Here is a 23,375-nt window from a genome sequence, read left to right on the forward strand (position 1 = left end):
AAAAATAATTCTTCCACTTCTTAATGTGAGCTGTTCAGATTTATTTCTGACTCGTACATACAAACAAAAGATGTCACGGTCAAAAAACTATTTGCTGCTACAGCGCACACTTCCATTGCCGTCCTGGCTCACTCTAACCTGCTACAACACATGCGCTGTAATGTTTTCTTACCCGACACAAATTAAACACGCAGCATTTATTCTCTAACAACATATCATACAAAATTAAACATGTAACAATAACTGAAACAGTATCAAAAATATTTCTCTACAGATTGGCTCTAACATGCAATGTTGTTTTTCCCACAACCCACTTATTCAATAAACAGACAGAATGTTATTAGGCTTCAAGTGATGTCATAAATAACTCACAGGATTATGTTTCCTTCATTTCACTTTTTTAAGAAAACATAAAAAATTAAAAAATAAAAATCTTTCATAAGACATTTGGAAAGAAAATTAGGTCTATATAAAAGGAGTCTTTATTTAGTCCTCACAGTACAGTTTGTACATCTGTTTGCTTGGAAATACTTCAGTAATTCACCAGTGAGGGAAGACAGTCGTCCACAGTCAGACGGCATCGTGGATTTTAGGAAATTCAATTTGGAAATCTTTAAATTAAACCCAAACAGAATCAACCTTTGATAAATTAAATATCTTTGATCGAATATGCTTTTAAACAGAAGAAAATCAGAGCCCAGCTTAAGTCATGTTGCCGTTTCTGTGTGTCGACCGTCTCCTGTTCGGTTTCCTCTCATTAAGACTTTGACCACATTGCAGATGGTCGCTCCTGAGCTGAGCCTGTGTGTGTCTGTGTGAGTCCTGTGTGTGCGCACACGCTTTAAAGTGAAACTCATCAGTATTCCTCTCACTCTGGGGGAATTAGCTGCCAGAACACCGCTTTTTCTGCCAACTTTGATCCCAGCCCTCCTTTCAGGACCAGTAAGGTGGACAACAAACCACACTCGTTATAGCTCGTTAATGGACCGACGCAGGGCTCAGAGCCTCAGGCAGAGTGCAGTGAGGATCACATGCACGAGGGAGTATAGGACTCCAACACGTAGCTCAACCTTACCCCCTTCTCTCCAAGCTCTCTTAGTGCTTTAATCAAATCCTGCCTGCCAGAGAATAACTAACAAATTAGCTCAACCCTCGGCTGTAAAACTGGTCAAATCTTCTTTTACATTTGTATCATAACAAGGCGACCAGGAGACGCTTGAGTACAAGAGGGTGCTTGAGATAATGATATTGGTGAATAATGGCTCCTGCCACATGTGTTTTTTTTAAGCACAGTCATTGACTTTGAAATGCCACAGAACATCTATCATCATTATTTAAAGATCTTAATTTTAATTTAACAGGACATGAACAGATGACATTAAGCTTTAATGAATTTCAGTAAAGTCATTGAATATGAACTTACTTCAGGTCTTCAGAAGCCCTCGCCTGGATCAGAGGAGTCTCCACTGAATGTCCGAACACGGCTCCTTCCGAGCCTGCGGATAAAACAAATCCCAGATCGTGTTCAGTGCAGCTTTATATTATGTTCCACAAAATACTTTTTTGGTAACGATTTAAACATAGAAACTAAATCCATATTTTTCAGTGACTTGCATGATTCAATTACATTATATCACCATTTAAAAGAGAAGAAAAAACAAGTGAACAGACTGCAGGCAATGGGCACGTATTGTCCACATAAACCTCCTGCTGCAGTCTTTCAATCATTAAAATCCTTAGAACAGCTAAGCCCAGCACTGGCTGTGTGATTAGCTCTGCTGCCTTTTTACTTGCCAAGCAAATGTGTAAAACCAGAAGACCAATGGAGGCAACTCGTTCATGCTGTTGTTTACACCAAATTCTGACCCTAACATCATGATGTGGCAGGAAAAAGACTCACCCAACCAGGTGACCAATATCCAATTTTGGTCAGCCTGTGTCAACTGTAGCCTCAGTTTCCTGTTTGGAGCTGAGAGTGTCACCCAGTGTGGTCTTCTGCTGTATATTTGCATTCAGAGATGCTCTTCTGCATACCTTGGTTGTAACGAGTGATTATTGGAGTTACTGTTGCCTTCCAATTAGCATGAAGCAGTCTGACCTCTGGCATCAACAAAGCACCCAGAGAACAGCTGCTCATGGAATATTTTCTGTTTTTTTGGACCCGTCTTTGCAAACTCTAGAGATGTTTTAGAGGGAAAATCCTAGTAGATCAATCACGCCACGTTCAAAGTCATCTGACTGCATGCCCAAATGCATTGCTGCCATGGCTGATTAGATAACTGACAAACAAGCAGCCAAACGGGTGTACCAAATGAAATCACCAGATAGTGTATATTACTTGTGTTGACATATTGTGGATTAAAGTCTTAAGTCTTACTTATGCCTTACTCATTAATGTGCTGGACTTCTAATATACTCCGGGAAAACCTACAGTACAAAAACTTAAGATTCAAATCTGCCCTTTTAGTTTTAGACAATACACCATTGATCACGGTTTATTTAAGATATCCAAAGACAACTGAGTGAGACTCCAGCATCGTCTTACCTGTGACTGTGAACTTTTCTGCTGCCATGATGACCTCCTCCTCGTCGGCAGTGAACAGAAGTGTGCCCCCGTCTCTGCTTCGCACCTCCAGCCTCTGACACTGGGCTTCCACAGCCTCGGGACCTGCAAGAGAGACGTAGATACTCAAGTTTCCATTGAAAACCTTCAGTAAACGTTGCTGAGTGCACTCAATTTAACGGCAAAGGAACGATTCAGCTTATTTGTATTCATTTACCTCTACTGCATTTTCCAGTATTTTATGAATGTTTCTAGATCTAACTATACATTTTAGTTACGATTAGAAAAATTTCCACCTCAAAAGTTTTATTAGTCTGCAGTGGTAACAACTTTCACTTTTTGAAAATATCGCTGTCAAATAAAGGTTGACTTATGCGACTCTGGTCTTTTAAATCTGCTCCGGGAAGCTACAGTATGTTTGTGCATGTAAGACTATTAGCAATCTGAAATACTTTGTGGAGTGCTTGCTTTGCAAATGAAAGGCTCCTAACAAAGCTGGATCAGCCATGCTTCTCTGATGAATGAAGACAAATCAGTAATCTGTTCCGCTGGTGAGGAATATTAATTCCTGTTCTCCAGACTTTGGTGTTTTTCCAGATGTGCATGCACAAAATTCGTCTCCTTTTCTTGCTCTCCTCTCCTCTCTCTGCCATTAATCCATGCCCTGCGACGGCTGGGGAATTTAATTATTCTCGCTGAGTTTCATCTCATTTCAGACGAAACGCAGTACCCACAAAAGCAGGCGTAATTTTCAGAGGAAGGTCAAGCGTGACCAAAACGTGTCATATCAACAGTCTTGTCAAATCACCATCAACTCTCTACTTATGCTGGCTAAGATCAATAGCTATTAATGTTAATAAGCAGGTCATTTGCTTTCTAGTGGTGATTAATCATGTAAATGACTTTGGTAATTTAGTCTGACTGATGGCTGAACCTGATGATAAAGAGATGAAACTATTGCTCTTTCAATAAGAGCATCAAAGGTTAGCGTCTGGAAAAAAAACAAACTACTCGAATAAGATGTAGAAGCATTAAAGAGAACTTCAAGATAAATTGTTGTGCTAATCTTAAATGAAGTCATCAACAAATGGTATTGATCTGGTAATTTATACAGCTGTGGCCAGATTAATCCAAGACCAGTTTTTTTCAATAATAAGTTGTACAAAGAGAGAGGAATACAATGCTGTGCAAAAGTCTGGAAGTGCATCTTATTTCTTCATATATTTTATTAGAAAAACATTCATAAGCCAAAAACAGAGATTCTACAACTCTAACAAGCTTGAAAGTCAGTATCTGGTATAAAAATGTGATTCTTCAACACAGCCTGAACTGTTAGGCAGCTTTCTTGTCATTTAAATAGTCTTCAGGAACAGTTTTCCAGGCTTCTTAAAGGACATTCAAAGCTCTTCTTTGGATGTTGGCTGCTTTTTGTTCTGTTCTCTGTCGAGTTGATCCCAAACTGCTTCAATAATGTGCAGCTCTAGGATCTGGGGAGGCCAATCCATGACGGACAGCATACCACTGTGTGTTTATTTCTATCCAGGTATTCTTTTACTGCATTGGCAGTGTGTTTTGGATCATTGTCATGCTGAAAAATGAATTGAGTTGCCAATCAGAAGCTTTCCAGATTGTATTACATGTTGGATCAAAATCTAATCGCGTGTTTCTTTTCCAGGTCTTTTGTAATTTGGCAGAACTCAGCCTTTTCTCCTTGTTTTGCTTCCTTAAGAATGGCTTCTTTGGCACCCGTTTAGGTTACTGGTTGAGCAAGCGCCCATATGCCTTGTGGATGAAATGGAGCAGCAAAGGTTCGAGTCGAACCTGTGGCCTAATCTCTCAGGTCTCTGTCAGGACTTTTTTCCTTTTGTTAAGAACATAACTTTCAGATACTGTTCTTCTACTAAAGATAGTTTTTGAAGGTAAGGTTTCAAAACAAAATTTTATGTTTGTCAAAATGTGTTCTCATAATCATAATTTTCATAAATACACATGATGAAAAGCCTTTTTGCGACAGCCTGCTGGTGATAAAATGCTTGAAAATACAATTTTAAATTGGAAAATGGAAAATAAGTGAAAAAGCAGCCAATCTCCAAGGAAAATATTTTATAAACCTTTAAAAAGCCTGGTCAACGTTTGCACAAGTTAAAGTTTAAAATGGCAAACAGCAACATATAATGAAATGAGGGGTGGCTCAAGACCTTTGCACAGCACTGTAAAAACTGAAACTACTTTTAGGCTACATTGCAGACAGTCATTCCACAGCAGGTGTTTCCTTGCAGGTGAAGCAAGCAGCAATTTATAGTTTCAGGATGGAAATGGCACCAGCAGTAGTAGTGTAGAGGTACACAAAGGAGGAAGTGGAAACTCACCCACTGTGAGCTGACCAGTTAGCAGGCCTTGTTCGTTTCTGGCATTCAGCGTTACGTTCTTGTCTGACCGCAAGACCAACAAGCTGTCCTAGGGGGAAGCATGGAGGGGGGAGGAAGAGACACACAGTGGGAGAGAGACGGAGAAGAGAGGGAAAAAAAATGCTGCATTAAAAAGCTTAAATCTCATAAACAGCGTTGGAAACTGTTAAACTTATTCTTTCAATGTTAAAGAACCACAGAGGAAGGAAGAAATTAAATATGTAAGATCACTGAACAGGAATTATTTAAATCCCCACACTCAGCAGCTATCAGAGGCTGCCTTGTCTTGTTGAAATCAGAATTAATGTAATTATGCTGGTTCGAAGTAGATTGTAGTCTACAGTAAAAAGGTTTCCCAAGTGGATCTTTCCTGGATAATAACCACCGAATTACAGAACATTAAGGCTAAAATGGAACAAATTAAAACCGAATTATTGAAAGATGAGTAATGAAGTGAAGAAAGAGATAGAGGAGGAGGAAGGGGTTTGCGGGGCAGCCGAGGACGTGTGTGTGATGAGCGTGGGTGCATTCTTTTCATCGCTGCAGACATTTCGGCTGTGGACCTGTCCTGCTTTCTGGCAGCTTTGCATTTTGCAAGTTTATAGCTTGTTAACATTTGAATGATGGCACATGTGCATTTTGAAAAGGCTTTGAAATGCACCCATTCTACCTCAGACGTCTACATTTCCCAGTAACATCATCTTATGAATACATTTAGGAGACTTCTACCTGGACTTTAGATTTTAAATACCTGACCGCTACAATCACACACTTGCTATCACACAAAGTATATATGGTTGAACATCAACATACTCTGGGAGGGTTATGTGGGTCTGCGAAAATGTGAAGCACATATCAATGTTTCTTGTGTGTTGTATCGGTCTGTCAAACGTCCTAAAGCAGCTAGAGATCTTTCTCTTGGTACTTGACCAAAATATTTTATAAACCTATAAGAGCAACATAAATAAGAATTCTGTAAAAACAGATGTTGCTGGAAGCTCAGTGACATAATGACAACTTGTGCTCTAGGGCTGCAAACCCAGACAGTATGTCAAGACTGCCTTAATTGATTTTTGGACATCTTCAGGCAGTATAAGAAGCTGTAGCAACACTGACCTAGCATTTAATCACAGTCTAGTATTTGAGCAAATAATTCTGCTGTTCCCTTAATAATTATCTCAACTTTGCAGAGGTCATTTGGTTCATTTTCATTCCCCGCTCGCTCCTTTCCGATGTTAATGTGCATCATCAAGTTTCACCACGAGGCAGCGGCATCATGGAGAAATTTGACTTCTTGATTTGAAGTATCCCTTTAAAGAGTTTATAGGTGTTTAACAGTATCCTGAGGGGGCACGGCTGAGACGCTCGTGCTCTCCTTAAAACCTCCCCGGGATCACATAAAAGGCTTTTAAAGTCACTGTGTCTGCCGAGGAAGGTCAAGCGCAGATCAGAGTGAATGCACGTAAACGGAGCCTGTTGTTGTAGGTGTACCGGGCCCCATCAGACTGAAAAATTACCATGACTGGTATACGGCAGAGGATGCCTCCCCGCATATGATGAATAAGTTCAGAGCAGAAAGCGAGAGCACGTCACCCTGCTCCTAAGAAATAGTTTCAAAACAAAGCAAATGTGTGCTGTCTGACGCTGTTGACTTTCAGCGAGTGAGTATAAAATGAAAACTGTTTAAAGCACAGATAAAGAGCACTGTTCAGAGTTTAACTGTAAGCCTAACTATCTATTTGCATAGACACATTTAAATTTTAATTATACCGATTGTTGTGCTGGAGGCTCATTTACATACTGAGCGGCACAACTAAATGTAATTTTTTTAAAATGCCAGGCGTGAAAAAGCAATGCTTATTATGCCTTAATTTCCTCATTTACGGTAAATAAGAAATCTTGCAGCAGGCTGTTTAAAAACATGTCTGCAGTCATATTCAATATTAAAAGTTGCCTGTATTTTAGTGCAATGCAAATCAAAGCGGTTCTAGCTTTCCGAGGCGACGCTGCAGTTTGTGGTTTAAGCTGCTCGAGATTAACAGGTGGATGGCTTTAAGCCGTCTTTTGCCGACTTGAATTCAGAAATAGTGCTTACAATCAGCTCTCTCGTGCTTATCAAATGCAAGTAGGTGAGGCTTAGTGAAGGAGAAGTTTCACTCCAATAAAGATACACCTGCATCTGCGGCTATTTATAGATCAGTCAGGCTCCCCGGAGACGATAACGAGAGCCAACAGTCTGAACAGCAGAGATGTGATTAACTGTATCTGGGCACTGCGATGCACTCGTACCACTGTGTTCAGTTTTCAAATTCCAACCAAGTTTTCATTTGATTTACATCTTTATCAGCGACAGTACCATCTGTATCTAGTGGTTAAAAAGTTACAAGATCATTTATAAAAACCCCAGAAATGTTGTGTTATTATAAAATCCATGTCTGCTCCATGATTTGCGAAGATTACCTTTAAATAAAGACTGACTGCTCCCACATCTAGAGCCTCCCAGCTGTCAGATTTGATCTCCGTACTGTCGTTCCTAATGGGGGTAAAATTCTACAGTTGCAAGCAGCTGTGGCTTGAGAGGGTTAAAGAATTCAGCTACAATTACTTTACTATATAAATGGAGAATTTGTAGTTGGTGTACATCCCAGGCCTCCTGCCTTGTGTTATGTCCAGTCCAGCAGCTGATTTCTTTCTTTCTGTAAATGTTTGAGCTGGCAGAAGAAAAAAAAGTTCTTATCATAAATAAAAACACTTGCCTCTTAATCGCCAGTAATTGAAAGTTCTTGGAATTACATCATTAAATTACAAAAAAACAGCAAAAAGACTAATTAGAGTGGACTGGCCACTTTGCTAAAATATATCACTGCTGTTCACTGAATCTAATTTGACCACAGTTTGTCCTTAAAGGCAGCAGAGATTATTAGCCTAATGCATGTGCAAAACAGGAGCAATTCCAAAAGATAAATTGCTAAACTCAAGACGCGTCTCCTTTGTGCATTCATTTTCTGTTTGCAGAGAAATCTGCTGAGACTTTAAGCTATGCAATCCCACGTGCCTAAAATCTTTCATTTAACTTGACGTTAACCAACTTTAACTTTGCCCCAACCAAAATATTCAGATAGCCATATATATTCATCTGTGCAGTCCCAGTGTCATTTAAAAGTTTATACTAACCAGCTATCCAACCCTTATTTATTCCAACATCTTTGCAATACTGATAGTGATTAGTACTGATCTACCCTGTGAGAAGTTTCCTCTCGATGAAAGCGGGAGGGGGAAGAAGTGCCCGCTCACACGTCTGCTTTCACAAACACTTGAAATTATAAATGCAGTGTTCCTCTGACAGGTAAAACTCCAAGTGTGACGACGATTTCAAAAAGCCTGAAATTGCTGTTGCACTCAGACGGGCAAAAATGTTGAGTTCCAAACTGATTTGTCGTGCCTGAAATTATAACAGTATTGTGGCTTTCACAGGTGTAATTTAAGCTATTGTCTCGCAATCATATGCTTGAATTTTGTTGTAATCCAAACGTCTGATATTAAGGTCATCTCGCGGTATTGTTTTCACAGTCCTCATACAAGACTGTGTTTGGTGGGACAGCTCAAGTTTGCATGTAATGTGCTATCTGCAGAAGCTGACAGGTGACGGGAGAGAGGCGGGGAAGGAGGGAGGGCTGAGATAGGTGGACAGACATGCAGGCAGTGAGGAAGCCTTCGGGGCAGGAAAAAAATAATATCGAAACTCTTCCTTCCATCCATCTGCCTGTCAGTTTTGACAGACAACTCAGCACAGGTACATATGAGAACTGCAGCAAAATAGGCTAACATTATCACACATATTAAAACAAGCTGAGTGTTAGGCTCTAACGTTTTGCAAAGAAAAGCGTCTGGGGGGCGATTAGAGGATCATCAGGGGGTCCTTTTGTCCCTCTGTGGGGGGAAACTCCAACTAGGTTTATATCTGGGACTCTCCACCATTTGACCTTAGAACTGAAGAAGCTTCTCGGATGAGAGGTGAAACGTCTTCAAGCAACTTAAAGAAGTCCAGACGCTTTTCGTTGCAAGCTCCTTTGACTACGATGACCTGGATGACTGAGAACCTTCACAGGCTCTAACGTTTTACACTTCATTTATGTCCTTACTATTTCAACTCTTCAACTCAACATTATGGTAACACTTAGAATGAATATAGATAATAGACCCTCATTTGATGGCGTGTGTGTTATTGAGCATTTTCTACAATATGGGCAAAGCATTTTTTATTAAAAGGAACAAAATTATTGAAATCTACTCAACCCTGTGTGAAAAAGTAATTGCCCCCTAAGCCTAATAACTGGTTGTGTCATCGTGGCAGCCTTTGTGATTATAGTCATTGAGTCTTTCAATCTGGAGGAATTTCGGCCAGTCCTCTTTGCAGAATTGTTTTAAGTTAGGCCAAACTGGATTTTCCAACATTAATGGCCTGTTTAAGGTCAAGCCAAAGCACCTCAATTGGATTTGATTCTGGACTTTGACTAGTAAAAGCTTAAATTTGCTTTTATGAGGCATTCAAAAGTGAACCTGGTATGATTTGGATCATTGTCCTGCTGCATAACCCAAGTGTGTTTGAGCATCAGGGCACAAACTGATGGCCGGACATCCTCCTTCAGGATTTTCTGGTAGAGAGAAAAAGTCATCATTGCATCAGTTACAGCAAGACCTGAAAAAGCAAAGCAAACTACCACCACCATATCTCAATGCTGGTGTTCTTTTTATTTATTGCTGTGTTAGTTTCATGCAGACGTAAAAGGACAAAAAGTTCAACTTTTGTCTCGTCAGTCCGCAGAATATTTTCCAAAAGTCTCTGAGATCATCAAGACGGGTTTTGGCAAATGTGAGACGAGCCCTTGAGTTCCCTTTGGTCAGCAGTGGTTTTCTCCTTGTTCTCTCCCGTGGATGCCCAGTCTCTTTCTTTGGTTCAATCATGAACTCTGACCTTAAGTAAGACAAGTGAGGCCTGCGGCTCTTTGTACGTTGTTCTGGGTTCTTTTGTGACCTCCACAGTGAGTCGTCGGTAGCCCTAGAAGTGGCTTTATAACACTTTCCAGACTGATAGATGCCAAAGACTTCTTTAGATCGCATTTTTGCATTTTTGGCTTTTTTTTTAAAAACTTCTTCACTTTGTCAGACAGGTTCTGTTTGAGCGATTTCTTGATTCAGCAGGTCTTGTATGCATGGCTCGTAAAACTGAACTCAGCTTTCCAAAAAATGCAGTTTATCACAGTTAATTCATGACTTAACGGGGGGGGGCAATTACTTTTTCACACAGGGCCAAATAGATTTGAATTATTTCTTTCTCTTAATTAATCAACATTTAACAACTGCATCTGTGGCTATTTACTCAGGTTACCATAAAAAATGTGAGAAATATGCAAAAAACATAAAAGCAAAAAATCAGGAAGGAGCAAATACATTTTCATGGCTATAAGGTTACACAGACACGGCTGGAAAAACTTACTAATAATATCAAAACTGAAAGCAGCAATAATTGATTTTCTGACCACTTGGTAAAGTGCAACAAGCTGTGAACGCAGACATATGATCATCTCATGATGTTAGTATGGGTAACCCATTAACACTAACACACTATTTACACATACAGCAGCAGATGCTGACCATCATTAGCATTCCTTTGAACTGATGCTTTTAGGCGCTTTCCTTTTAACTCTGTTCGGTCATATATCGGGCTCTTTATCTGCAAAATGTTCAGCAGCAGACCGGCGACTCTGCCTGCTGTTTGGTGCCTAACAAGTTGTGAACAGTGATTTTATCAGAGGTTTCTACTCAAACAGCCATATGCTGCTGCTGAGGTTGACAGAGCGACTCAAAACGCTAAAGTTGTGGGTGAAAAAAACTAAAAAGACACACACACACACACACAAAATAAAACTGAAGAGCCTTTTTCTGTAGGTTCATCAAAACAAGAACTCTGATATACATATGGTTATGATACATGATTTTAAGCTCTCAATATGAAAAGGTTTACAAAAGTCACACAGAAATCCAAACATTCAGTGATCCTGTACACTGCCGAGACAAAACTTGTTACATGTAACCAATAAATACTGTTAAATAACAATTTATACTACAAGAAAAATGAAATAAAATGTGTTAAAAATCTAATTTAAACTCTTACTAATATATTTATTAAAACATTGCTTAAATCTTTAGCTTTTGTTTTGTGGGTAACTACCCTGATTTATTAATGTGGCCTATTTATGGTAAAATAAATGGTAAATGGCCTGTATTTATATAGTGCTTTACTAGTCCCTAAGGACCCCAAAGCGCTTTACATATCCAGTCATCCACCCATTATCACCAGTGTCACACAGAGATTGTAAACTGCATTAACCTACCATTAAATAAACACTAGGTTGGCGCAGCCCGCTCTCCAGCGGACTCGCACAAAAGAGATTTTAAATCTCAAGAGCTCCACTTCATGGTTAAATAAAGATTTAAACAAAACCGACAAGACTTTGGTTTTATGATTAACAGTGGCTTCTTTCTTCCTTCCTTTCTTATTTCCCTCCTGTCTGCCTCACTCCCCTGGGTGACAGGTAGGTGGATGCAATTAAATGTGCAGGAATAAACTGAACTTCAACTCAACTCATTTGAATTCAATTGAATTTGAAAGTAAGGCCAAACAGCAACAATGATACAGAATGACAGTAAAAAAAAAAAAAAAAAAAACCCCACAACAACACACACACACGCCTTTAAACAGAGCGTATCATCCACAGTGACTTTCTTTTAATCATTTCGACCTGCAAAAGAGTCTGCAGGTCAAAATGCTAACCTGCTGACACCTCACAAACACAACAAAAACAACCTGATTGCATTTTTCCCATGCCTTTTGCTCGGTTAATCAATGTAAACTGAAAGAGAACAGCTGTCACCTCGCAACATGCTACTCTGACGCTGCTCTGCCTTTTTAAGGGGCTACTCAGCATGTACTTTGCTGCCAGCGATCAGAGTTACTGCCAAAATAAGCAGAGGGAGTATTTCAATATGTTACCCGCAGATTACAGCTTCAGTTACTGATTAAAATTTAAAGCAATGATTGACTCGTGAAAAGGAAAAAAAACATATCAAACTACAGCTTACTGTGAGTTTAGCAGCTGCAGCTTGAAAAAATAAATAAATAAATAAATAAAGAAGGTCATGCTATATTTGATTTTAAGAAACCTTTGATGCACTACCAAGTTCACTGCCATTTGTGGTAATGGCTTATTGATCAATGCTGGTTATCTGACTGTAGAGAAGCACCGTGCACTGTTGTGTAAACATAACCATAATCCCTGCTCTGTGTGTGCTTGACATATTTCCTCAGGTGAGGAAATATTGAGTGACCCATGGAGACTTTTGTCCTGCAAATATCTCTGGTGCGGCAGATAAGAGGGGCCCTGCACAGCGCTGTCTGTAAAACAAGACCGTAAAAATGTCTGCAGGTGGTATTGAACTAAGCGGTGAAATATTGGCTTTGTCTAATACTCAGTTTTGGGCATCTGCTACGGCCGTGAGGTGGTTTTTCCTTCTACCGCTAAGGCACAAGAGCGTTATATTTAAATCAACATTTAGCTCCAAGTAGGACATCAAAGAGCACGAGTGGGCAATTCGGAGTTGTTTCTCAATCTGCTGTGGCAAATTGGAGCCATAATCGAGCCACTTCCTCCATCCATGTCCCTCAAAAAAAAGAAAAAAAAAGGAGAAAAAGCAGAAAAAAAAAAAATCAAATTTATACTGGAACCCTAGCCTACAGTGCTTGAAATTGCTTTCTGCACCATGCCTAATCACTGAAAAAGGGGATGATCCAACTGAGTGTCTGTGATTTGTGTGGGAGAAGAACATTTGGATCAACTTTGGGCTGGAGCTGTGTTGGTTAATCTACTAAACATCAAAGAGGAGAAAGGAGAGGGAGGAAGTGCACAGGGGGAGGAATTTATCGTGTGGGCTTGATTGGAAATCCAGCAGGGACACTCTGGTCCCCCCCTGTAATCGTCTGTAATCTCCTGTAGGTTGTGTGTGGCCTGAGAGGAGCTGAGAAGCAGCCTATTACCCACCTCCTGCCGATGGGAGGCCCTGATAATAGGACGACGGGAAATGAGGGAAGCCGAAGAGGAAAGGAGTAATACACAGAGAGGAAAGGGGTCGTCTTTTATTTTATTTTATTTTTTAAACCCAGGCATGCATAAAGTCTGAGCTTGGAGGAACGTTGGCCTTTGTTGATAATAAATTGATCATAACTTCCTCAACAGTGAAAGATCAATATGAACTTGTCTGCAGCTTTAGAGACATCTTTCTCCCTGAGAGCTTTTCACATGCGTTTCAGTCAATGGTACTTATTCCTAGTGCATCAGAGTATTGATCAACAAGCAACTTGAAGCTGGTGAGAAAAGGGAGCAACTTACCCTTCTGGACTGAATCTCATTAACATACAGAGGCAAAAGAAACTCGCTGATTCCCTCCATGCGAATCCCATCCTGGTTCAGCTTGAGGTTTCCCATTCCATCCTGAAACAGAGTCATGATCATCAGTGACGCTGTAAGAAGCTGTGTTCATTTTCCTGATTTGATTTAAAGGGTTATAGCTTCCCAAACGTTTTTTAAAAAAGAAAAAAAAAAGGATCCTGGCGTCGGTGAAGTACATTAGACGGAGCTCAAGCTGTTGTGTAGCAGACAGGCCGGTGGACAGGCAGCGGGGCTGAGTGACAGGGAAGAAGTAGGACATGACATCGAGGTGACAATGCCACAGACACTCAGCACTGTCAGGGTGACAGGCTGCATGCAGTGGGAGGCAAACTGAGGAGGAACAGACTAATGTGGCAGCTATGGAAGCGAATGTTGAGAAGACTCATGGAAATAAGAAAGAAATTAGATTTATGGTCCTGCTGATTTGCATGAAATAGTATTAGCTCAATATTGTATATTAATATGCAAGTTTTGGGGGTTTTCGTCTTACCAAGGTCAAAGTGGGTAGTGTTGTACTGCACTGTGATACATTCAAAGCTGCTGCTAATGTTTTGTCCACTGCATTTACATAAATGGGCACGTGTGATAAATTGGACAAAATTAAAGACACTGCTGTGGAAAATAATGGCTGCGAACAATGTCAACAGAGCTTTTTTAACCATATGGGACCTGACAGTCACTGCCACTTACACACCAGCTTTCTTTAACTGCTATCAAAACGGCTCAAGATGCTCCTCGCCACACACGGTTTAATGATTAATAACTGCAAGAGCCAGCCAACTCCTCTTTGAAAAAGGACCAACTTACATTTCAAGCAGCGCGCTGTATTAGAATTTAACAGTCAAATCAGACACTTGGCATGTAATAGCAGGAAAACCATTAGAAAGGAGAGGCACGTGACATTAAAGACATCCATATTCTGCAGAGATGGCCCGTTCCAGCTATTATCCATTATCTTACTCACCTTCAAGTTTTACATAAGCGCTTCTCAAACTGTGTGACTGAGCCCATAAACTCTGCAGGAAAGAGTTCACAGAGGTCAAGACGGAAAGCTGTTTTTCTCATATACTTCTATAGGACAGGAAGTCTTTCTGTAGCCACAACTATCGTGGTGGTGTTTAGATTTAAGCCATTTTGCACTGGCTTCATTGTTTTGTACCATCTTTGATACTTTTTGATGATTTGGCTACACAATGGGATGTGTCATTGAGGCTACATCCATCATTCATAAAATTAAAAAATAAAAAGTATGTGGTATGAACAAATAAACATCTTATATACATATCTATATATAAAAACAAGGAAGTTCGGGAAATCTCTCAAAAAAGTTGCTTAAAACTAGTTCAACGTTCAAGTTTAACCACTAAAGCTGATTCTTCTACTCAGGAATGCAAGAAAATAACTGATTTGGTATCTTGATTAAAAAAGCAACAATGTGCTTTACTCATTTTTTCTTTTTTGGTAAAACTGTACATTTGGAAATAAATGGTGTTAACATAAAAAAGGATTTTGGTAATTACCAGCTTATTTTTGTGTGTTGCATTATTGTCCCAATACTAGTACTTAAAATTATTTAAATTGTTCATTTATTTATTTATTGCTATATTTGTTTTAATTAAGTAATTTCTTTACTTTTAATTAATTAATTAATTTTTCTCTCTGATTGTCCGGACTGTAAATATGTTCAATGCATCTTAGTTTGTGTTTTGCTATAGAAATAGAAAAATATTTTCAAAAAATTGATTCTCAAAAGAAATTTGTTCCACCTTAACTACCTTTCCACGTGTTCAGGATTTCACGTTTAAGTTTTCATTATTAATAGCACAACGTCTGGGTAACCGTAGCTGTTAATTAATGCTAGAATGAACAAAATAGGGATCGTTAATAACGAATTTGTTTCACTTGAGATTTTCCTGCAGTAAGAAGCTAAATTTAAACTTTTCAGCTTTAAAAGTTGTCTGGCCATCTGTGTGATTGAACTTTCTGAAAAGCAGCACGTCATTGGTGGGATCTTTTGCTTCACCTGCGCGCTTTACAAAAGTCACGCCAATAAAAGTCACACTGATTTTTCAACTATCTAGCTGTACAGCTAGTCCTACCTCTCTCCACAGGTAACAGCCCAGTGGTTTGCACTTAAATTGATTCTTTGCCATCCCGTTTCAACAGAAGCTACATCAATTTAAAAAAATAATGAAATACCAAATACTGTATGAAATGAAGCATGATCCCGCAACTTCACCTCACATTTACTCGGGGGCTGATTTTGGGCTGTATATAATTCAGTAGAAATTGGACAAGGTTATGCCTAGCTGCACCACAATGAGCAGACTGAAGTGTGAGGGCAGCTTTGTAGAGATGTGTATGAACAGATTGGCCCTGAGGGATGTGTTGAAAGAGTCCATAGTGCTAGCGGCACAAATGGATGGAGTGAATTACAGAGGCAGAGAAAAGCAGGGAGAGCGCCATCATGCATGAGAGCAAAGAGCAGGGACAGACAGGAGAACAAAGTCAGGGGAGTTTCGGAGGTGTGTGCGGCAGTGTGGAGGTCAGACTGTGAAGTTGCTGCTGTGCTGGAAGGAGGCGGCATAGTGGGTGTGAAGAATTCAGCACATGCTGCAGTCACTTAAATAAGTAGATGGGAGGTAGGAGAAAAAGGAGGGCGTCACAAACAGCCCCAGTTCGATAATGTTCAAAGGCTAAAGGAGACCGTCAGCATCAGTGAAACAAAGGGTGATGTTCCAGAGGAGGAACTCCTGCCACAGTTAAAAGAGAAACTGTAGAGCCAAAAACAACCTGAGCTTTACCCCCTCTGCCCTCGACAGACGGGCAGAAGTTTTGGAGTTGTTTCTTTAATGCTACATATCTGCTTTATCATCCTATTTGATCCAGTCAGAGGATCCAAGATAGCACACGCACATAGCTTCACCCAGAAAAAAATTAATAAATAAATAAAAAGGGAAAACAGCCCACATGGTTTTCAGACCAGTGACTTCAAAAAGGATTGACTCACATAATCCATTTTCCCATATTTAGAGGGGAAAAAAGCATTTTCAGAGAAACTTTATTTTTAACAATCAATGCTTTTGAGTAGTGTGCATCATCAGGCTGCCCGTGTGATGTAACCGCAGAGATATTCACACACTCAGCTTGCTGGAAACATTCAGGTTGTGACTTCTGATTTACCGGGCAGCTTTGTGGTGAGTGTTTATCCCGTCCCACTGGATTATTAATCCTAAAATTAATAGTTGACTCAAAGTCTTAAGAGCTTGATTGCTAGAACTGCAATGAATCCCTGTTGGCCTTACATCATAGTGCTTAACATCATTGTTTGAACTGAGCTAATAATGTTCATCCTGGAGATTATAAATACTGAACAACTACTTTTACTGAAATTCAGAATAGAGAGTCAAATTCAGAAGCAACTGAATGTGTGATTAGGTTGTCAGAGTTATGATAGAAGCACCGTGGTGTATCTCTAGCCAAACAGAATACCTGCTAATACATTAACATAATGAACACGCAAGACAGTCTATTACTTTTCTAATGATGGAATTATCATTGAGCAATTACTTATACTGTATTTACACAACATATTACATGTCAAACCATGTTACCACAATAAAACAAACAAACTGTACTACCACGATACTGTATCAATACAAGGATACCAAATATCGATATTTCATCAAACAATTAAATGAAAACTCTCTGGAAATACTACAAATATGAGTGATCATCTGATGCACGACCATCCAGAGATAATGTTAGCCAAAAAAACTTACATTAAATTATCTTAACTGAATTACCATCCAGCAATAGACACACTTAGCTTGACAAAGCTAATTCAGCCAAACCTAATGGCTCAGTCACATGAGTAGAAATAGGAGAGCAACATCTCCAAAAAAAAAAGAAAAAAAAAAAAGAATCAGGTGCTGTCTGATGACTGTTTTGAATTTTTTCATATTGTGTGGCAGACTAAGTGGTTACCCAGAACATGAGGGTGTTGCACACTCAAGATCACTTTTGAGGACAGGGCGATTGCACAGGTCACCTGATAGGAGGCAACCTTTCTGCAAACAGCTGCAGTCTGACTTGGACTGACTGCAATCGCTCTGAGAGAGATTGTTGAAGGTTTGCTGTCTCATTTATAGACAGATTACCAACATGTTGCCGTCAGTCTAAATGAGTCTTTGTCAGTGAGCACAACTCCAGGGGACTCGACCCAACTGACTGCCAGCTGGTTATAGTCTGGTTATATTTCTGTGGATTTCTGTCTACGTAGACAACAACAGATATGAGATTTTTCATGATTTATTACAGTTATATTACCAATTTGACTCCATTTAATCACTCACTGATAGCAGACTGACTCTTTCTGGCAACATTTATAGCAGGTTTTAATGAAATTTGTTGTTGTGCTTGACAATCTCATTTTGCCGCAACAAAATGCAGTAATGCAGTTTTTATGTACTGGAGAAAATGAAACTTAATGTTGAGGATTTTTTCCCTTGATAGGATGTCAATATGGCTGCTGAGTGGAAAATCTTGCTTTATTTTAAATCAAGCATTGTTGCGTGCACCAAGTGTTCAAAGTGACTTATTTTTTTAATGCAAGTTCTCCAATACCGTCTCATTTTAATAAATGATAATCAGTGGCAACTTTAAAATGTAACAGCAATGCCCTCGTGGTGCGGTTCTTAGAAGCTACTGTTATGCTTTTTTTTTTTTAATGAAACTTGCTGAGTCCTGAGAGATCTGGAGCAGCGAAGTGCATTTTCTGAAGCAACACCAACACCACTGATAAGGTCTTTCACTCATGACATAGATTGATGACAGAAGAAGGAGCAGAGGAGTGATTGTAATAGTCGAGGGGGTTTGGGGGGTTGGGAGGGGTGCTGCCATTGGGAATTTGTTGACAAAATGGTAAATTGTGTGCATTGTCCCTGAAAATGTCACGGGAGGAGCTCGCAGCTTCTGCCTGTTTGGATTTTGCTTGAGATTAACACGTTCTGCTGCCAAGGCTTTTCCTAATACTACAGAATCCAGACGAATCCAGTACACAGCACGAGATGCCCGTTATATATTTGATCCCCTATATTTGTAACCCTGCTGTCAATACTTGTTTAGTTTAGACACTAAAGCAGTCTCAATCAAATCTAACTGCTATACACTGGCTGATTTGTCTGATTTATATAATTATGTTATTACTATAAATGCTTTTCATAGGAGAGGGTTGGAACACAGCACAGACTGGAGTGTATCAGAGAGGGTAAAGACGGTAAAGCGAAGACAGTGCTGCCAACAACTTGTTAGCCTGCTCTAAGTGCAATAAAAGCTTCCAACGACTGTTAATGTGTCTGAGAGAACAAGACGCACACCACAAATGCTGTTCTGGATACAGCATTATGGTTCTCCTACTGAGTTAGCGGTCGACACCTCTGATAGGCACAGGAGGACGGGCTAAGACCAACACTTCATTTCAGTGATGCTGGATTTAATAAGAGTACAAGCCTTCCTTGCAACAATGAGCTTAATTGTGCACATCTGACAGCTCTGAAGGAGAGCCGGACAGCTTTAAGGAGAAATTCTGGACCAGTTTTCTTTACATGTTTGAGGACAGCACTAGAGATCCTATGAATATATGTATAAATATATGATCTCTAGTGCTGGTCTCAAATATCTACCTGCACATACAGAAATAAGATTTCCTCTCAGGCCACCCCAAACACAATACTGTTTTGTTTTTTTTTGTCTGATGAAATTCAGTCGGAGATTTATTTTTCCTGCAAACTTTACTCAGTCACCGTGACATTATTCTGCAAGATAATGTGGGAATTCATTTTCCCCTCAGTAATGGGGAATCAGAAGGCAGCAAAGCAGCCAAAATCATGACCGCTCCCTCTATCTACGGGAGTCCACAAATCACAGACAAGCCCCGGCTTATTCAAATACTCCTCTTCATACTTCAGATTAGAGCGGGACTGATATAGCAGCAGGCGGATATTATTGCCCAATATTATCCATTTGCTGATATATATCTACTGGGATTTTTATCAGCTGGCAAATAAACATTTAAAAATTACACAAGCAAGGTGAGAAACACTATTCCACCAATATTATGAGTCCTGGCATTGCATAGTCTGTCCACCAGAGGGCACTAACCAACTTCCTTGTAGGCATCATGTTTTTGGAAAGCCACAAACAAAAGTAGTCCACTTTGGTGACTCTGCAGCGGTCTACATAGGCCGGGTCCTTCAAAGAAAAAGCCGGAAGTGCAAGACTGAAATAGGACGGTCTAGCCTTCAGATTTGCGTCACCGCTGTCTCGGTGGAGTTTAATAAACTCAGCTGTCTGCTCCTTGCTGTCTAAAATATAACAGGACACTGCCGAAATTCTTGACCACCTCATACTTCTTTTTAATCAGTTTTCTGTTTGATGTTTATCCAGCTGTGTGAAAATACCAGAGGAACTCACCCGAGGGATTAATCAAGTTTTATTTAATCAAATCTAATCTAATAACTTTGATCTCAACCAAACCGATTTACTCAGGAACAAATAAAACACTGAAAAAAGCCAAACAATAACATTTTTAAGTTATCTGAGTGACTTACATATCATGTTTAACCTGAGTAGCGAAAGACATTGGGGGTCTGAAAACGATGAAGACGGGAGTCCGCTGTTCTAGTGACCCTTGAACCCCCAACTCGCTATCGATCTGGTGGATAACAGACGTCTCCGAAAACATCGGAGCACTTTTGCAAATATGTGATGTCTTGATAAACCGAGCAGATATTTGAAGTTTACGCAGCTACATTCTCGCCTGAAACTATCTTAAAAGTTTATTTTGTGACCCACAAAGAATAAAAGAGTAATATTAAAACTTAGTAGCAGCTGCCATTGTTGGAAACTGGAATTGGCTGGGCCATGAAGGATACACCCGACCCACCCTTCAAATCTGGGGAAAAGGAGGAAGCATTTGTGGGCCGCATTCGTAGGAGTCTACGAATTGAGACAGCCTTTGTCGCGTCACTGTGACATAATCGGTCTACAAATGCGGCCTCAGGAGGATGCGGCCTACGTTTCGGGACACAGCTACTGTCTTCCTTAGCCTCTCTGTCATGTGGAATTCTTTTTTCCTCTTTACCGTCTCCTGCTGGGACTGATTTTTTTTTTTTTTAACCATGGCGTTGTAAATTTGGGTGTTATCTGCATAGAAATGGTAAACATGTCCATAAAAATAATGATGTCAGCTTCCCTAAACCACTGCTGTAGTGCGCTGCTCCTCTCTTGATCCTGGGCCTTCTGCAGCCGTATATTAAAACCACAGTGGCTAATATTGGTCTCAAACTGGCCTTTCATTTTATGCAAGACAAGCAGATAAATTCTGTAAATTCTCTAATACAACCTATAGCTACAGAAAAGGCTAACATTGTTATCTTTTTACAAAAAAACAGCTAAACATGAGAGGTTTTTGGACAAAGTTTGTGTTCTCCATTCTTTAAGCACCGTTTAAGCACCGGCACCGTTTCAAAAGTACCGGTTTGGCACTGGTATCAGATAAAATCTAAACGATACCCATCCCTAAGTGGCACAAATAATTTGTGTGGCATCTTATTGAATGCAGAACAGCTGATTGTTCTGTAAATAGTTTGAAATGGTTATTTAAAAAAAATCAAGGTAAAAGGTAAATGGATGCAAATAATAAATAACTGCAAACTTTGTTTGCAAAACTTGTGCATAGGATTTTAGATTTGACTATTTATATTTGCATTTAAAGTTATGAAATATGATTCATTAAACATGTTTTTGGTTGTTACAGTAAAAAATATAACATTTTCTACTCTGATTTTGTTTTTTTGTCTAATTTTAGATCAATTGTGTTAATACAGTATGTCAAAATGAAAACACAACTGAGGTTGTGCTGAAAAGGATGATACCAAACAAGGCACAGGGTCACCTGCTCACTCACTGAGCTAAACTGGCTCCCTTTAAAACACATCTTAAAACTCATCTTTGTTCCTTGGTATTTAAATCAGAATGGTGTTTTCTTACCTTATATTTATTATTTAGTTGCGGGAAGCTTATTGTTTTTTGTTGATGAGTGAGTACACGGGTGGGATTTAATAAGTTTTCTTCGTCCCACTCCTTTTCAGGTAATTTTTGTTTTTGTTTTGTGCACTTTATGTTCAATATATGTATTTTTGTTGTGCCTGAAATGAACAAATAAATGAATGAATGAATGAATGAATGAATGAATGAATGAATGATTAATATTATTGGTAAGGGTTTTTTTGTTTCACTGACTTTTTGAGAGTGTACTGCTCCTTTGTATGAGACCTTGTCAAACTTGTGTTTTCAATAAAAAGTGCTCTATAAATAAACTGGATTGGAAAGATTGGAAAGAACCAGCTGATCTGGGCACAGTAATCCACGAGTTGTTGTGACAATAAAACAAGATCATTTTTAAACAGCAGTCATGTTATCTTAGTAAGAATTCACAAATAAATACATGTAACAAATGTTATTAAAAAAATCTGTTTATGTTTTTTGTGCCTGCAAGAAAAATAATTACTGGCCCAAATCAACTTTTTAAATCACCAAATATTAACATCAGTCAGAATCTATTCATATGTCGACTTTAATGATGAGATCATAGGCTTCCTTCTGATAACTCAAAGTGTGTGTTTGCCGTGCTGTACTCACCACTGAGAAGTTCATAACCTTTATGATCCAGACGGTGAGGGCCAGGTTAACTATCATGGTGACCAGGAGCAGTAGCAGGAAGAAATAAAGGCATCTTTTTCTCCACCCGTATAAACCCACCGGGTACACGGCATCGCAGCCTGGTCGTTGGAGGTGCAGGGACTGGGATGCAAGAATAAACTGCTCCTGGGTAATCTGGAAAACAAACCAAAAAAAAAACTGTGTGTTAGTCGGCTGTCAAGGATATATTCACTCCGCACAGAAGCAATCCCATATTCTAAGTGGTTATTACCTTGCAAGTGCCGCTAAAATGACTCTATGCTGAGGCACGGCTGTGTTATTTTACAATTTTTTTTAAAGTAGTGCCACTACGCAAAAAAACAAAAGATGAAAGCATGGCATGAATATCAGCTAGGGTATTACCACTAGATTAAGAATTTATATCTCGGCATCTTAGACCACAGTTACAGATTTCTACTGAGAAAATTGCAAATAGCCAATTTATTTATTGGTTGTTTGCAATGTGCATAAACCTGGAAACACAAGCACAGTAGCCCAGTGATTAATCAAGCTGTGTCCAAAAGACAAAGTCATTTTCTGACTTAATTTTATTAAAAAACAACAACATAAGAAACCAAATCAAAGCCTTAAAAGGTTGTGCATTTCATCCCACTGAAGGAAAGAGGGATCGTCTGTCAACATTCATTGATCAGAAGAAAAGCCATCAGTTGTCGGAGTAACTGGCCCCGAAGTGGAAAAGCTCTTAAACAGCATACACTGCAAGTCAATGAGCATAAATCTACAGCCAAAACTAGATACTAACGAGCTAATCATAGTGATTAATGTAAGCTACACTCTGGAAAACAAGGTCCTTGACCTTTCTCTTCTTCTTGTATTTACGTTCTTTAAAAATCAAACTTCATTTGTACCGGCTTAATAACGTGTCACAGCTTTGTTTTCACTGCTAATTACTTGTTGACATTTTGTCATTCCAGTACTTGGAAAAGAAAGTCACTGAGAGCAACGGCTTCCTGCAGATGACCTGTGCAGCATTCGCCTCGGGCTGAGAACTTCACAATGTTACTACCCATCAACCTTTCAGTGGAAAATATTTCACATGGCTGGCTTTATGGAGCTACATCCAGCACAAGATGTGAAACACACTGCGACGGTTGCCACAGGCAGTCAGCACAC

At 39.5% G+C, this 23,375-nt stretch overlaps 1 protein-coding gene and 1 long non-coding RNA gene across 3 annotated transcripts in view; one reads left to right on the forward strand and one right to left on the reverse strand.

Moving 5' to 3' along the window:
* The window catches only part of LOC146675114 (zeta-sarcoglycan-like), a 155,059-nt gene that overhangs the window by 118,578 nt on the left and 13,106 nt on the right, over positions 1 to 23,375 (reverse strand). For both annotated transcript variants that reach the window (XM_085400174.1, XM_085400172.1), the window contains exons 2-6: positions 22,182 to 22,376; positions 13,419 to 13,520; positions 4,933 to 5,020; positions 2,546 to 2,668; positions 1,424 to 1,496 (exon numbers count right to left, since the gene is read on the reverse strand). In XM_085400174.1, the coding sequence (XP_085256300.1) occupies positions 1,424 to 1,496; positions 2,546 to 2,668; positions 4,933 to 5,020; positions 13,419 to 13,520; positions 22,182 to 22,376 (581 nt within the window). The remainder of the gene's footprint in view (positions 1 to 1,423; positions 1,497 to 2,545; positions 2,669 to 4,932; positions 5,021 to 13,418; positions 13,521 to 22,181; positions 22,377 to 23,375) is intronic.
* The window catches only part of LOC146675116 (uncharacterized), a 163,069-nt gene that overhangs the window by 47,942 nt on the left and 91,752 nt on the right, over positions 1 to 23,375 (forward strand). The gene's annotated exons all lie outside the window — the stretch shown is intronic.

The sequence above is a fragment of the Rhamphochromis longiceps genome, linkage group LG3, assembly GCF_057381845.1.
Source record: "Rhamphochromis longiceps isolate RC_006_pf linkage group LG3, R_longiceps_female_GT1.1, whole genome shotgun sequence".
NCBI lineage: Eukaryota > Metazoa > Chordata > Actinopteri > Cichliformes > Cichlidae > Rhamphochromis > Rhamphochromis longiceps.